Source organism: Scomber scombrus, chromosome 19, assembly GCF_963691925.1.
Source record: "Scomber scombrus chromosome 19, fScoSco1.1, whole genome shotgun sequence".
Taxonomy (NCBI): Eukaryota; Metazoa; Chordata; class Actinopteri; order Scombriformes; family Scombridae; genus Scomber; species Scomber scombrus.
The window spans coordinates 8,745,908-8,760,159 of record NC_084988.1 but is presented as its reverse complement, the minus strand read 5'-3'; the positions used below and the strand labels follow the sequence as shown (position 1 = coordinate 8,760,159).

Below are 14,252 nucleotides of genomic sequence, written 5' to 3'. Positions count from 1 at the left end.
ACCATTAATTGGCTGAGCTCACAACTATGTTAATGATTTCCAAACAACAAGCTGAAATCACTACTATTCACACGAACAAAACGTCCAAATTGGGCAGTTCGTGGGACAACAAGAGGTAATAACAGCAATGACACTTAGTATCTTCACTGAAATGTCACATCTGTATTTTAGTCTTATGAGAAATTTCTCCGTTTGGTCTTTTTAGGGCTGTGAATTGTTGTGTTTCATATATGTAACACAAGTCACATCAAGTTTTCTGCTGTTCACCTCTCTGTTTGAACTTTGTATTTTCTATTTCTGTGTCTTCTGTACATGCAATACTCCTTGTTTTAGTCCTATATTTCTCTATGGTTCATGAACACTACAGGATGTCAGCTGGTAAACGTGGCAAAGCTGGGTGTGTGCCATTTTGACCGGGCGTAGCTTCAAGGGAATGGTTGATTACAGGTTAAAGTCCCTGTCATAAGGCTATACACATAGATTAGACTGTTGTGCGTGGTGTGTTCTGTCAGTAAGCAGCACAGTACATCTCTTTATCCACAAGATGGAGGAAGCAACCTTTTTAATGTGGAAGCTTGTGCGGCTACCAGATGAATGAATGGTTTTTGCTACAGATGTGTTATGTGGAAAAAATGCATTAGATGAGAGCTCATTCAGCAGGAACACACACATAGCATGTGTATGCACAGGCTCAGGCTCAAAATGTAGTTGTCATTTTTTTATTTCTTATATTTTCTGTTTCATAAGTATATATGCAAGTTTTGTTGTTTTATTAGTGCAAAAATAGCTAAATAAAAAAACATATTCATTAAAGCATAGATGTAGAGGAAGAGACACACACCCTAACAGAGAGATACAAACACATAAACACACAAACACAGAGGATGTGGGCTAAACAAATGCAAAACTGAGAGAGAAAGTGAATTAGTGTGAAATGATGAGATAATGGGCAGGATCACTGACAGTGTTTTCTCTCCGGAGGACTCCTCCTACTTCACCAAAGGGCCAACACTTTTTTTAATCCAATAAAAACTGCTTGTGGGACGACCCTCCTTCTGTGATTGGTCTAGAGTTTTAGAGACCCCTCCCTGCTTGAGGAGTTGGAAAGAGTTCACTGTCAGTTTTGCTCAGCCACACTAACTGACTCATATAACAAGGAAGGCAGAGCTGGTCGTCTGCAGCCACTGTAGCCTACAGTTCTTTGTCTTCTCAGGTGAAGAGCGTGTGTCTTAGCAAAACCATCCATTGATTGAAGCTGAGTGGATTGATCAGTTAGCCAACATGTGGACTGCATGTCCACAAAAAGAGCAGGTTGGTAATGTCTCCCTCTCTCTCACTGTCTGAGTCTGTCTGCTTTGGTCTATTTGTGTCCATGGGCTGGGGGGATATATGTCTCTTTGACACTCCTCGGTTTGAGTTTTCAGTGGGATCATATAGGTGAATGCATAGTATGTTTGAGTCGTGCCATTTCATGTCTGCATTATATGGAGTCAAAGCTGCAGTGCAAATATGTACTTAACATGACAAGGTGTAGCTGAGTCTATTTAACCTTGTGTCCTGTTATGGAGGAAAGATGTATGTGATAATCCTTGACTGGGTGGTAGTGAAGACAGTTGTGTTGTCTCTTAAGTTAAGAGTGTTTACCTTTTATTAATTGCAACAAGAGTTGTTTTACTTGTTGTATAAGACTCCACAGGTTTGTGTGTGTGTTTGCTTGCTGCCCATTTTCTCACACCCTGTTGTGAGAGTTCGTTGCTGCAGCTGGAATGTCATGGGGAGACTGGAGATATTTAGCTTCTCTTTCCCTGCTGCTCGCCCTAACCCCTCCTCCTCTTCTGTTGTCTCAACAACTGGTACACATGATACCAACCTTTGGCATTCAGTACTCTTCCTTTTGCACAGGCAGTAGGCCTTAATAATATCTGTTGTGGTGCCAGCACCAACATAAACTTAATTGTTATTCCTGCCTCACACTGTATGTGCGTGCATGTGTGTTTCAGTGTATTGACCCTTTCCATGTGGTGCTATCTTGCTCAGTTTGTGATCAATCATTAATAGGGACAGTGGGAAACTATTTTAAGACCACAACTGACATAATTTTATGTAATGAGAATTTGACTTTATTGCAGTGTTCTTCTTCTTCTTAGGAGGGATTTGAAATATTTCTAGCTTTGACGACAGATTTAGTAAACGTATTCCAGATGTGGACTACAGTCTCATACTCCTGCTGTATACTATTGCTTTGAGCTTTCAACCACAGCCTCAAAAATAATAATCTGCAGGTAGTTGAAGCGTTATGTTTAGGATTGTACAGCAGACAGTGTTTTCTGCTTCACAAGACTCACAGCTAATACTGGGGGGAAGTCCAGAGTTTTCCTGTATGATAACGCCACCGATAAGAGGTTTAAATCTAAAAGTTATGCAGCAGACTTTTCTTCAATACTTTTTTACTTCTCTGGAGAGCACAAATGAAAAGGTTCTCAGATGCAAAAATAGAAGTGATTTATTAAAATACTGTAAAATATCTCTTTGGCACTGACCATTCATCATTAGCACCTTCTTTGTGTGTGTTTTTGAATCAGTGTAGATATTTTTTGGCCTGTATATACCTGCTTCATGTCCTGCCTCTGTGGTTTCTCAAGTATTGCGGACCAGGATACTCAGTTTATTTTCTTACAAACTTTTCACTTTGGGTCACCCAAATAACAAAAACCACATTCTTTCACTCAGGAGTTTTTTCCAGACACCATTGTCAATGAGGATTCCTCCTCAATGGTTTTTCGGGGTAAAATAAAGGTTAATAATAGTCATGATAATATTTTGATTTGATTTTTACAGGTTGTGAGGATATCTGTCTAAGAGATTTCTGTCTTTGTCCCCGAAAGCAGTTGCCCAAAGCAATGAAATGCCATTTTTAAAGAATTTAACAGCATCTTTTTTCAGAAACAATTTGCTCATTACTCAGGATTGTCCATAAATCCACAATTCCCTTACAAATAATTTCTTCTGTAGAAAGAATTTCTTTTAAAATCTGTTCACAATAAGGTCTGCTGATTAACTGGGACATCTGGAAACACACAACTTTTTTTTACATGTTGTGAGCACCACTGGCACTTTTCCATTAATCTCAGTTGTACTGGGTTGGTGGTAAAAATCTCAGAGGCAGGTATTTTAACACCTGGGCAGATATCCCTTAAACTATCTCCTTAATACCCGTCGGAGCTGGTAATTCGGACAAACTCACCCTTTAAAGTGAGGAGCACAAACACTTTCTATACTTTCTGCTCTGCTACTTTAATCATGGTGAGTCACTTTAATGGTCTGGACACAAGTTACAGTTTGGTTGTTTCCAGGGTCAAACTTGGCTGGCTTGGTTGGGTTGAGTCGGGCTTGGTTGGAAGAGAGAGAGAGAGAGCAGTACAATGATGCCTTGTGTTTGTGCCCGCAGAAAACCACTCTGGTGATGATGACGATTGCTCTCTCTTTTTTTTCTGGGATCTACTGTACTGTATGTCGTGCTTTCTCTGTCTTTCTGACAATCCCTATCTCCGTATCCATGGTGTGAAGGATTAGATAATAGGCAGTTTTAGTGTGGGCAGAGAAAGAGAGGTGTCACAGACCTCTTGTTGCTTCTCTCTCCCTTCCTCCCTCCATCTTCTCTCGCTCTCTCTATTTGTACCATCTGTGCCATGAGGAGCTTGGCACCTCGCGATCTGTAAATGCCAAGCAATGTTTCTATGCGATCTTGTATGTATGTGTTTATGTGTGTGTGTCTGTGTGTGTCTGTGTGTGTAAATGTGTGATTGTACTCAAAGAGGGTGTTTGTGTATGTACTGAAAGTATGGTATCTTTAGAGACATTTAGATCATTCACTGTGTTTGCCACAGTTCTTTGTAAATATCAAGTTTGTTATCACATATCCAGGAATAGATGATACATTTCACAAGTTGTCTATTTTTCCTAACACTCGATGGGTAATCAGTGACAGCACCTCAGCTGATGTTGACATAGATATTCAGTCCGCCTCCAGTGTTCTTTCTAATAATTTAACACTTTTCAAATGAGTATTGCAAGCAAACCTGGTGTAGAGGGATAGAAGGGAGCATCAGCTGACATTTAAAGTAGGCAATGTAATAAAGGCAGAAACTGATACATATAATTGTCTGTGCACTGTTGGTTCAAACTTGGTGGGAGAGAGGAGAGGAGTTTCTCTCAGTACACATGCTGATGTGCTGATGTGGTGTGATGAAGAGTCATTTGATCAGTAGAACTTAAAATAAGTGGTGATAATGATAGTGATACTTGGTCACTGATGATGATCATTGTGTTTCACCCATTTCTAATCCTCAGTGCATTCCACATCTTTGTTATGAAATGTTGTAATTTACAATCTATCTAATTCACTGATTTTCTTCTGGTTTGTTCAACTTTGCTCATCCGGTCTTATCTCCTTGGCACTTGAGCCAGTGCTTTTCCAGAGAGAAAGGTCAAGCACAAATATGCACAGTTATACATTAAAATAATCAAACTGATGCTCAGAGCAATGAGCCACCGCTTTCTAATTTCATGAGACCAAAACACTTTAAATGTGTGTCACAAAGACGTCAATGACATTTTGTTCATTTTTGATTACAGCTGACTCACTCACTGAACGAAAGAACCTTTGTAGAATGGTAAAATGGTAGATATCAGTCCACAATACCTGCAACCCCATGGCATATCTGCTTCTATATACACTGGATTGCTCCTTGTGTGATTATTAAATGTCTGTTTGAATTGGTGTACTCTGTGTTTATGATGCTAAAACATCCTCTGCTATCAAAAAAATGAATCACCAAATTCAAACTAATGTAAACTGTATCACCAGTAGCTGTTTGTTGGGTTTTCAGCTAGTGTATTAAACAAAATGTTGACCATATTGTAAGAGGGTGACATTCTGCCTTACTAGATGTTAAGCAGTAGAGAGTGATGTGAACGTTTGGTGTGAAAAAGGAAATGACGTGCACACTCTGTATGTTACATACATCCCTGCACCACCAGGATGCCCAAAAGCAGCAGAGGAGTTATTTTATTCAGCACATTTGTAAATATTCTCCAACCAAATCTGGGTGAGAAAATTGCTGCCATTTCCCTGTTCAGAGTTTCCATAGTTAGGTTTAGGACTCATGCAGTGAGCGTAACTGAAGTCCTAACAGTAGCAGGAGCATGGCAGTTTTTCACATTGGAGGAGAACCTTGTTTTCAGTCTAGACTAGACTACTCACGCATCATTAGCATTCTGATTTTGTCTAAGAGATCATTTATGTATATACCACAAAAAAAGATGTGGTGTCTTTGTTCATGAATATGTTCTGGTCATCACTGCAAGCAATCTAAAGAAGAGGCACTCAGCATACGAATGAGATGCTACGAACCCAAATTCACCCATCTATCTAGTCCTAAATAAACAGTGGTTTCATATTTAGGCATACAAGGGATACAATAGTACAATAAAGATAAAGGATAGAGTTTCAGTTTCCTTCCCACGGAGATCACAAAAACTTGGCAGTGAAACAAACTTTTAGCTCTGTGTCACAGAAAACTCTTGGCTGCTCTTTAATAATGGATAGCTAAGGTAAGAAACTGATACAGGACAGATTTTTTTTTATTGTTTGCCAGTAGATAGCAGGGTGACCTTGTCTTCCTTCCCATTGTGTCTTTCTCGGTCTTTGCACTGTTGGAGAAGCAAGGCTACAAGGAAGAAACTGCTGCATAACAAACAAGTGTGTCTCTTCTTTTCTTATTCCCTCAGATGTAAGTTTATTATGCTATGAATTTCAATAGAACGGGTGGGACCATGTAAGGGACTGAAGACACAACACAGCTGCCCATGAGGGTTTTTTCTTCTTTTAAAAAAGTTGAATATATTGACTAAATGTTAATAAATCATTTTCTAATGCCTCATAAAGAAGTTGTAAACCTTTTGTTCGAGCAATGCTAGGGTTTCCAGGTTGGTGAACCATTAACTTCCTAATAATAAATGATAATCAGATGATGTAGATGTCTCAATTTCTAATGAGCCACCAACAAAACTAAGCACAGCATTTGTAATTATAAATCTTAATTGGACAAGTAAAGTCTTTAAATGTAATTCTTAATAAGTTGTTAATTTGTGTACTGCTGGAGGACGATAAACACCACACAAACTTTGCAACTCAAAATTAGGTTTTTATTAATAGCTATAAAGATTAGTACATTATTTTATAACCATTGATGAAACATTAACTTTACCTTATAAGTCCTTTTATAAATTGTGCTTTATTAAAAAGTGGCACCAAACCTTCTCTGTTCATCAGTAGCACACAGCTATCACAAATGCTGAGTTAAATGAGACAATCCCAGTAATGGTTTTGGCTATATGAGAGTGACGTGTTCTTAACGGCTCTGTAGTGCAGGGTGAGAGACAAAATTTCCCATGTGTCAAATATTAAAAAGCCTGATGAGTACACATGCACTTAACTTTTCTAATGCCTAATTTTTCTCTTTTTGCCACACTCCACACTGAACCTCCTAAACAGCAGTTTCTCTCCCACTCAACAGTCTTTTATGTCTTCATCTATGATTTAACAGTGCGTCAATTCCAACTAATTGACATTTAAGAGGCATGCGAGCACATGAAGGGAGAGGCGGATGTTCGTAGCTTTTTCTAAAGATATTTATATTTAAGCTGCTTGCTGGCTGTTAAAACTATCTCCATGGCAACAGGACAGGAAGCAGGAAGTAGGCAGTGTACAATTGGAATGGAGCAGAGAGATAACCCCTGCAGCTTCATCATATTCTCATCCTCTCTCTGCTCTATCGTCAGGTTGCATGGATAGAGGTACTATGACCACAGCTCTTGCGTGTGTGTGTGTGTGTGTGTATGTGTGCGTGCATATATGGTTGACATCTGAATCTACACATGCACACATTTAAACCACATTCCAGGTCCTTCTGCAGTTGACCTCTATGAGAGTCAAGCCTGCGGGTGGTCATGGGTATTCTTAGACAGGGAAAATAACTGTACTGTCATACATTTCTTTTTTGGAACTAAGATTGTACGAACTCCACACACACTTGGAAAAGTTCTTAGTTAATCGGTGGGCCTTGTTGAATTTAATGACATTGATGCATCCTATATGTCTACAAAGACTAAAATTCTGTTACATTTTTAATGATCCAAACAAAAAGGTTATCTTTTTGTTTTACATTTAGTTGCTTTCTCTTTGCTGTAGGACTTCGACTGTCGAGGTATATGGCATGAAACAACACAACTGCACAACTACATGACTTTTTTTTATCTTGAAGACTAAAAACAATTAAAAATGCATTACCAGCAAATAGATCTTGATGGCATTATGTAAATTGCACATCAAAACATTTACTTGTTTGATCATCTTGAAAGGTCAATGAGTAAATATGCACACTATACATACACATGCACATGGACTAAATTAGACGTCAAACCATTTTTAGCTGTGTGAAATGTCTTTTCCCACACTGCTGTCCTTCCGTGCAAAATGTGGATGCACAAAATGTTCTTCTGTGAATTTGAACTTATTGATTTAAAAAAGTCTTAAGGAATGTCTTGGAATCAGTCATGTACGAGACCGTTGTTTCAGTTTCCTGAAAAAAAGTAAAATGGTGGCAATTAAACATTATTGAAACATCTTGAAACATTGGAAAGAAAGGAGTTTAAATGATTTGATACTCAAATGACTGATGCCAATAATCAATCAAACATTACGAATGTTTAAATACATTACAAAAGTGTTCTTGTTTCAGACACAAAAAAAAACACACAAAGAAAAAAAAGACTGGATGAATGAAAAGACTCAATGGCCTGGAAAACTGGAAATAGGCAGACATGCAGTCACTGTAGTCAACTAGCGACAACTGGTGACTCTTCTGACTGTGTGAGCATGTTGGATCTTGTTCAGCAGTGGCAATGTTTACTGTCAAGCTGCTATCTGTTGGTGTATGTGTTGTTTTTACTTGTCAGGGACATTTTTAGCTCCAAAAACAATGATTTTGCACTTTGCAATGAAATAATTGCAGTTTACCAGTTTTTTTTTAAACTAGAGCGTGGTGTATTCTTAGGCTGGTTATTATAGGGTTCAGATTACAGTTAAACAAATTATAGTCAAATTTGTGTTAAATTTAGGCATTACTGGCAGCTGGTCCGGGGAAAAAGTAAACCAATGTGAATCTCAGGTGTGGTTTCTTTTGCCTCCAGTGACTTTAAAGAAACAATTGACTTCATTCTTTTTCATTGTGTGAATATACAGTATAGCTATGTGTGTGTTTGTGTGTTGATCCGGTCCAAACCTGCCTCAGTGAGAACAGACTAGAAATCTGATGCATCACCAGAAACCTCATCCTTTGGTGTTACTTCTTCCTGTTGAACTTAAGCCAAGAAGAATAACCTACTTATTTTTCTTTGTATGTGGGTGACAATGAGGTTTAACTTGCTACATCAATATACATCATAATAGCCACAATTAATCTTCTTCCTTCTAGTAACTGTAGCTGTTGTCTCTGAAACTGTACACCACATTTCCCATAAACCCCAGCTGTATGTGTCCCCATCAAAAAATGGGTGTTTATTAATTTAACAGCTGCTTTATATGTTTAATGATGTTCTGCTTTTCATATAAATGCGAAAAGTTTGGACCACTGTGAGCCGAGATAAGATAGCAAGGGGACATCTGCACTGCTTTTAAACACACGTCGTTTAATCACGTCGCATATTCCCAAAATGATTTTATAGATCTTGTTAACATCATCTGGAGTAACATTTTATCACATCCCAGTCCAGCCAATATTTGTAAAACACTAGCCATACTTGTGAACTATGATACTATATTACTACAATTGAGTCTAATTTTTAATACAGAAGGCAGAAAAAAAGAATTCTCAGTGACTTACAGCAGTAGGTAACACATATACTAAAACTTTAATGACATGTCTATTCAGAACCTTTCTGCTGACTCCTCTCTTTCTCTTTTCTTCCTCTCCTCTCTTGACTCTTTATTCTTTTTTACTCAGTCCTGTCTTGGATGGAGGGAGGTTTGTTAATGGACCATGTAAGTATGGTTTAGTCCTGGATGACTAAACATATTTTGTGAAGTGGAACTGTGGATCTTTCGTTTTTTCACAGTGAAGGGTGAAAGATTGAAAATGCAGTTGTGGTTGTTGTAACTGCTGGACTGTTATTTCCCACGCCCTGTCTGTGTCCTGCTTGTGTCAGTAATACTGGATTTTACAGATGACTGCTCTTGGGGCTGAAATGAAGTTGGAGTAGCTGTGAGATGTCTAATTTTTCTAACAGGTTTATCAGGTTTATGTCATTTCAAGGATGGTTTTAAAACGAAAATGAACTCATGTTCTCAGCGGTGTGTGTTGGTGTGGTAACAGTGAAACAAAAAACAAGGAACTCATCTTTTTGCTCATCGTAAACACCCAGTTAGCCTGCTGCATGTCTATGCTACAAGTAGTTGCCAGGATGTAATTTGACTGTGTACAGTGTACAGTATACTGTGTTTAGTGTTTGTATTAATGTAGGCTCTGTGTGTGTGTGTGTGTGTGTGTGTGTGTGTGTGTGTGTGTGTGTGTGTGTGTGTGTGTGTGTGTGTGTGTGTGTGTGTGTGTGTGTGTGTGTGCATGTGGGTCTTAAAGGCCACGCTTTGCTAGGTCTTACTAAGCCTGATGGTGTCTTACAGCTCATTCTGCACAGTGCATCACATCACCAGCAGTTTTTCATCGGTGGCTCACACTCCCATGGGTGCAGTCGGTGAAGTCATTAACAATTACAGCATTGACAAAATGCCACAAACTATGAAGTAATATTTCCTGTGACTCACAATATTCATTAATTCAAAGAGAAATGATGCTGCTAGTTTTGGGGAACCTGAGACTTAACTGACCAGAATGTACAATGACAAGCTCTACATTGAAGATCCAGGTGGATGAATAAATGACTTGATACTACTAATAAAATGATATAGTCTGATGAAGCTGCCTATAAAAGGACAGTGGGGTGATGAAGACAATTTTAATCTCTTTTTTTAACAAAGATGTTTATACTCAGTTAAGGTATAGATAAGAAACTTGTATTGGTGTATGTAGTGAAACATAACAGGTGAAAGTGTGTAACAGACCAAAAATCAGAAAGATAAGGCAGCATGTTCTCTGTTTGTCTAATGACTTCAAAGACGGATGATATTGGGCGGCAGCAACACATGTGACAAAAGTGTTCATCTGCACATAAGTGATTAAACTCAAGATGACATGTCTGGCTTGGGCGGGTGGAGGGTGTCATTTGACTCCTCTGTGTCATTCATTGTGTGTGTTAGTTATGAAACACTGGTTTCCAGTCAGGCAAGTAGTTTGTCATTAACTGGATCTTAGAAGGTTAGCTGTCAGGGATCTGTACATATGGGTGGATGTGTGCTAATAAATATTCCTCTGATGTCATAAGCAGCAGCAAAGTTAGTTTCCCTTTTATATGTGCTGTTTTGGAAATTTGGGTGGGGCATGACCTCAGTACTGCAGAGAACATGCACATGTACAGAAGTACAAAATAACTCACTAAATCACTAAGATAATAATCCCATCTGACATGGTGACAATCTAAATTTACCCTTTTAACCCCCCCTTCCTCCATGTAGAGAACAATTTCATCTTGGCACACCACAGTTAAAGGCTCTGCCCATTCTCAAAACCCTTTGTCAAACAGCGCATCAGTCATTGGTGCAGCATTTATTGGTCAAAAAAGAGTTAATTCCCAACAACATTTTTGGATTCATGAAACAAACAATTAAGTGCTGCAATATAACATACATGGATGCGACAGTGTTTTTTTCCTCTCTTTGATTCAATATTAAGAAAACAGCAGAAGGTTCTTTAGAAAAGCATGAGATCTGTGACTCATAGTATTTCTTACACAGTCACCAGGTCACAACCCAGCTATGGTAACTAATGAGACTAAGTTACTCCTACATCATTTCACTGTAAACTTGTACAAAGTAATCCATAGATATTCATAGAGCTACAATGAATAGTCAATTAATCCATTCGTCAATCAATGGAAAATTCATTGGCAACTATTTGCCAATTACTATTAACTGTGGCAAACATTTGCTGGCTGCAGCTTCTTATTTGTAAAAGCTTTCTGTCATACTTTTAGACAGTCAATATGACATATAAGACATTTTAAGATGTTACCATGAGTTTTATAAATTTATAATGGCCGTTTCTCACTATTTTATGACATTTTATGTTCAATATTATAAAATAATCAACAGATTAATTGATAATGAAAAGTATTGTTTATTGCAGCCCTAGATATTTACTATCTTTTCTTATTAACCTGGGGTTTGGATCAGGCTAATTGTGGGGCTATGATTACAAAAAAGGTGACAGATCATATGTTAAACATCTTCTTTCTGTCACTTGATAGACCGATTGTCAGCACTGAACTGTTTAATTTGATATATTCCCATACTGGTGCTTCTGTGCTTCTACATGTGACCTTCTTAACCTGTTACAGCTGTGTCTGTTTTGGGTATGTCTTTCAAAGAGCATGCATTCTTGTGGGTCCTCATGGGACTCTTAAAACAGTACAGTTTGTAACCAGTCATGATTAGTACTTACTGTGTACATGAACAAGAACATATAAACCCAGAAACTCAAGTTTCCATTTATTATGCTGCAATGTCAATGTTATTTTTGTTTTTTTATTTGAAATGATAATCTCTCCTCTCCTCTCCTCTCCTCTCCTCTCCTCTCCTCTCCTCTCCTCTCCTCTCCTCTCCTCTCCTTTCCTCTCCGCTAGGCTAGCCCTGCTCAGGGGGTTAACTGCTAAGCATGCTGGGTACCAGTAACCTCAACCTGGTGAAGTCAGAAGTTTCTGACCCCTCGGTGGTCTCGGACGTACACGACGGCATTAACATGGCCGACCTTGTGGAGAGCTTGGACACCAGAGAGCTGGACATGGGGGAAGGAGAGGAGGTCGATGATGGAAGCTGCTTAGGTGTGTTTGTGTTTGCCTGTTGTCTTTCTGTATTAAATTGTATGATCTCACTTTAATTTCTCTCAAGAACAAGATAACACTAAAATAAACTATACCAATAAACAAAGCAAACAACCCTCAATAATACAAACATACGGTACAGTAGTTGTGAATTTTGAAAACCATAAATTTGAAGAATATAAATTCAAAAGACAGTTAAAAGTGAACAAAGCAGGCATTATTATTATTCCAATGACAAACAATTCAGATGGTTAGTTTATGCAAACTCTCCAAGAAATTAAACTTGTAGCCCAAAACAATAAATTCATGCTGTCCTCTTGGGGTTGTATTCAGGGTGTCTGGGAAATGTAGGAAATCGAGGAGTAGTAGAACAGGCAGGCTAGGAGTGAGAGTGAGTCTCCAAACTGGTATCTAACAATGCAAAAGTGTGAGGGTGGATTTTTTCCTTTACATAATTTAGACCTCACAAACTTTACCACAGAATAAACAGGAACATTTGACCTAACACTGCAACTAGCAGTCTGATCTTGAACAAAGTCTGATCTTTCAGCAATGCAGCCTACTCGCCTTCAATCCAGCCTGAGCAACTCCTACATGCACAAACTGAACAACAACCGCCTCTCTCTCCCTCTCTCTCTCTCTCTCTCTCTCTCTCTCTCTCTCTCTCTCTCTCTCTCTCTCTCTCTCTCTCTCTCTCTCTCTCTCTCTCTCTCTCTCTCTCTCTCTCTCACTCTCTCAAAGGGGACAGTCGTATCCCATTTTCAGCGATTTATGCCACAGTAGGGTTTAAGGAGGCCACTGCTAAGGTCTACCTTGCCACTGTGCCCATCACTGCCCGGATCCTTGAGGTGGAGAGATTCACCACTGCACAGGACCGCTTCAATCTGTCTCACCACAGGAGTGTCAACAAGGTAGTGCACAGTTTACACAACCACAAAAACAAAATATTTCATACTTTCTCACTTTCTTGTTGCTCAATTACTGATTTCCAGAATACATAGACATTTAGTTTTGAATATTTATGTTTATTTTTGTTAATTTATGGCACTAGTTTAATTTAAAATGTATGAATTTTTTAAGTCAAAATTGTTATTAGAAAATCCTTAGAATAAGTTCTAGTTGCAATTCTTAGACACTTAATGCACTTACATTTTAATATTTTCTCCTGAAATAACCATTTTTAAAGCAATCAAAATTATTCTTAATAATTACCCTGATACATCATTTACAGCAAATATTTTATCTTTATTTTAAACACACAAACATTCATTTTTGTCTTTCCACCTGTGTCTTGTGCGTGTGTGTGTGTGTGTATGCAGTCTCTGCCTGCGGTGTTTAAGATTGAGCTGAAGCACGGTGAGTTTACCTGGATGGTAAAGAGAAAGGAGAAACATTTCATGGAGCTGCACAGAGAGCTGAGGACATACAAGACCTTCATGAGGATACCCCTGCCATCACGCAGGTTGGCACCTTCACACACACATGGATTAACACTTCCATGCGGATGTGCATATGTATAAAAACTACCAACACAAATTGTGACATATACACAAACACACAAAGCTCACTGTCTCACATTTTTTCCCTGGAGACATAAACCTTCACCTAAAATCAAGTCTTATCTCTGTGAATGAACAGTTTGAATCTTAATGCCCTCAAATGCACATTTTTATCTCTCCCTTTCTCACACCACCTCTCTGTCTCTGTCTGTAGTTCTCTCTTTCTATGGTGGTGATGTGGCCACTTGAAACAAATGAAATGTTGCCCTTGGGATTTCAATAGTATTTACTTTGGCGTGACTCTCTTTCTCTCTCTTTGGCTTTGACTTTATTCTATTGTGTCTCTCATAAAAGGGTGTATTTTCAGATTTTTTTGGTGGTTGTACATTTTATTAAAGGATAAAGTATCACTTTATTCATATGATTATTGTAAATTTTGCCACGCTGCATTCCTGGTTTATGTAACACAACACAGAGGCAGTCTGCTGTCATCTAATTCAAGCTTTTATATTTGCCTGTCCAAATACCACATTGCTGGAAGGTACACAGGGAATTGTGTTTTTTTCCCCACACTTTTTTATTTCAAAGTCAAAGTCGGCTTACAAAGGAATCGAGAAGACGTTTCTCACTATCCCACAGTGGAACAGATAAAGTGCACAGGCACAACAGATAAGACAGATGTTTCCTAACACAGCACCATAA

General features: G+C 38.5%; 1 protein-coding gene across 1 annotated transcript in view; it reads left to right on the top strand.

The window, feature by feature from the left end:
* Positions 1 to 1,160: 1,160 nt before the first annotated feature.
* Positions 1,161 to 14,252, top strand: part of pld1a (phospholipase D1a) — a 29,148-nt gene continuing 16,056 nt past the window's right edge. Inside the window, exons 1-4 of the mRNA XM_062440040.1 lie at positions 1,161 to 1,311; positions 11,854 to 12,051; positions 12,793 to 12,962; positions 13,371 to 13,513. Coding sequence (XP_062296024.1) covers positions 11,886 to 12,051; positions 12,793 to 12,962; positions 13,371 to 13,513 — 479 coding nt within the window. The 5' untranslated portion in view covers positions 1,161 to 1,311; positions 11,854 to 11,885. The remainder of the gene's footprint in view (positions 1,312 to 11,853; positions 12,052 to 12,792; positions 12,963 to 13,370; positions 13,514 to 14,252) is intronic.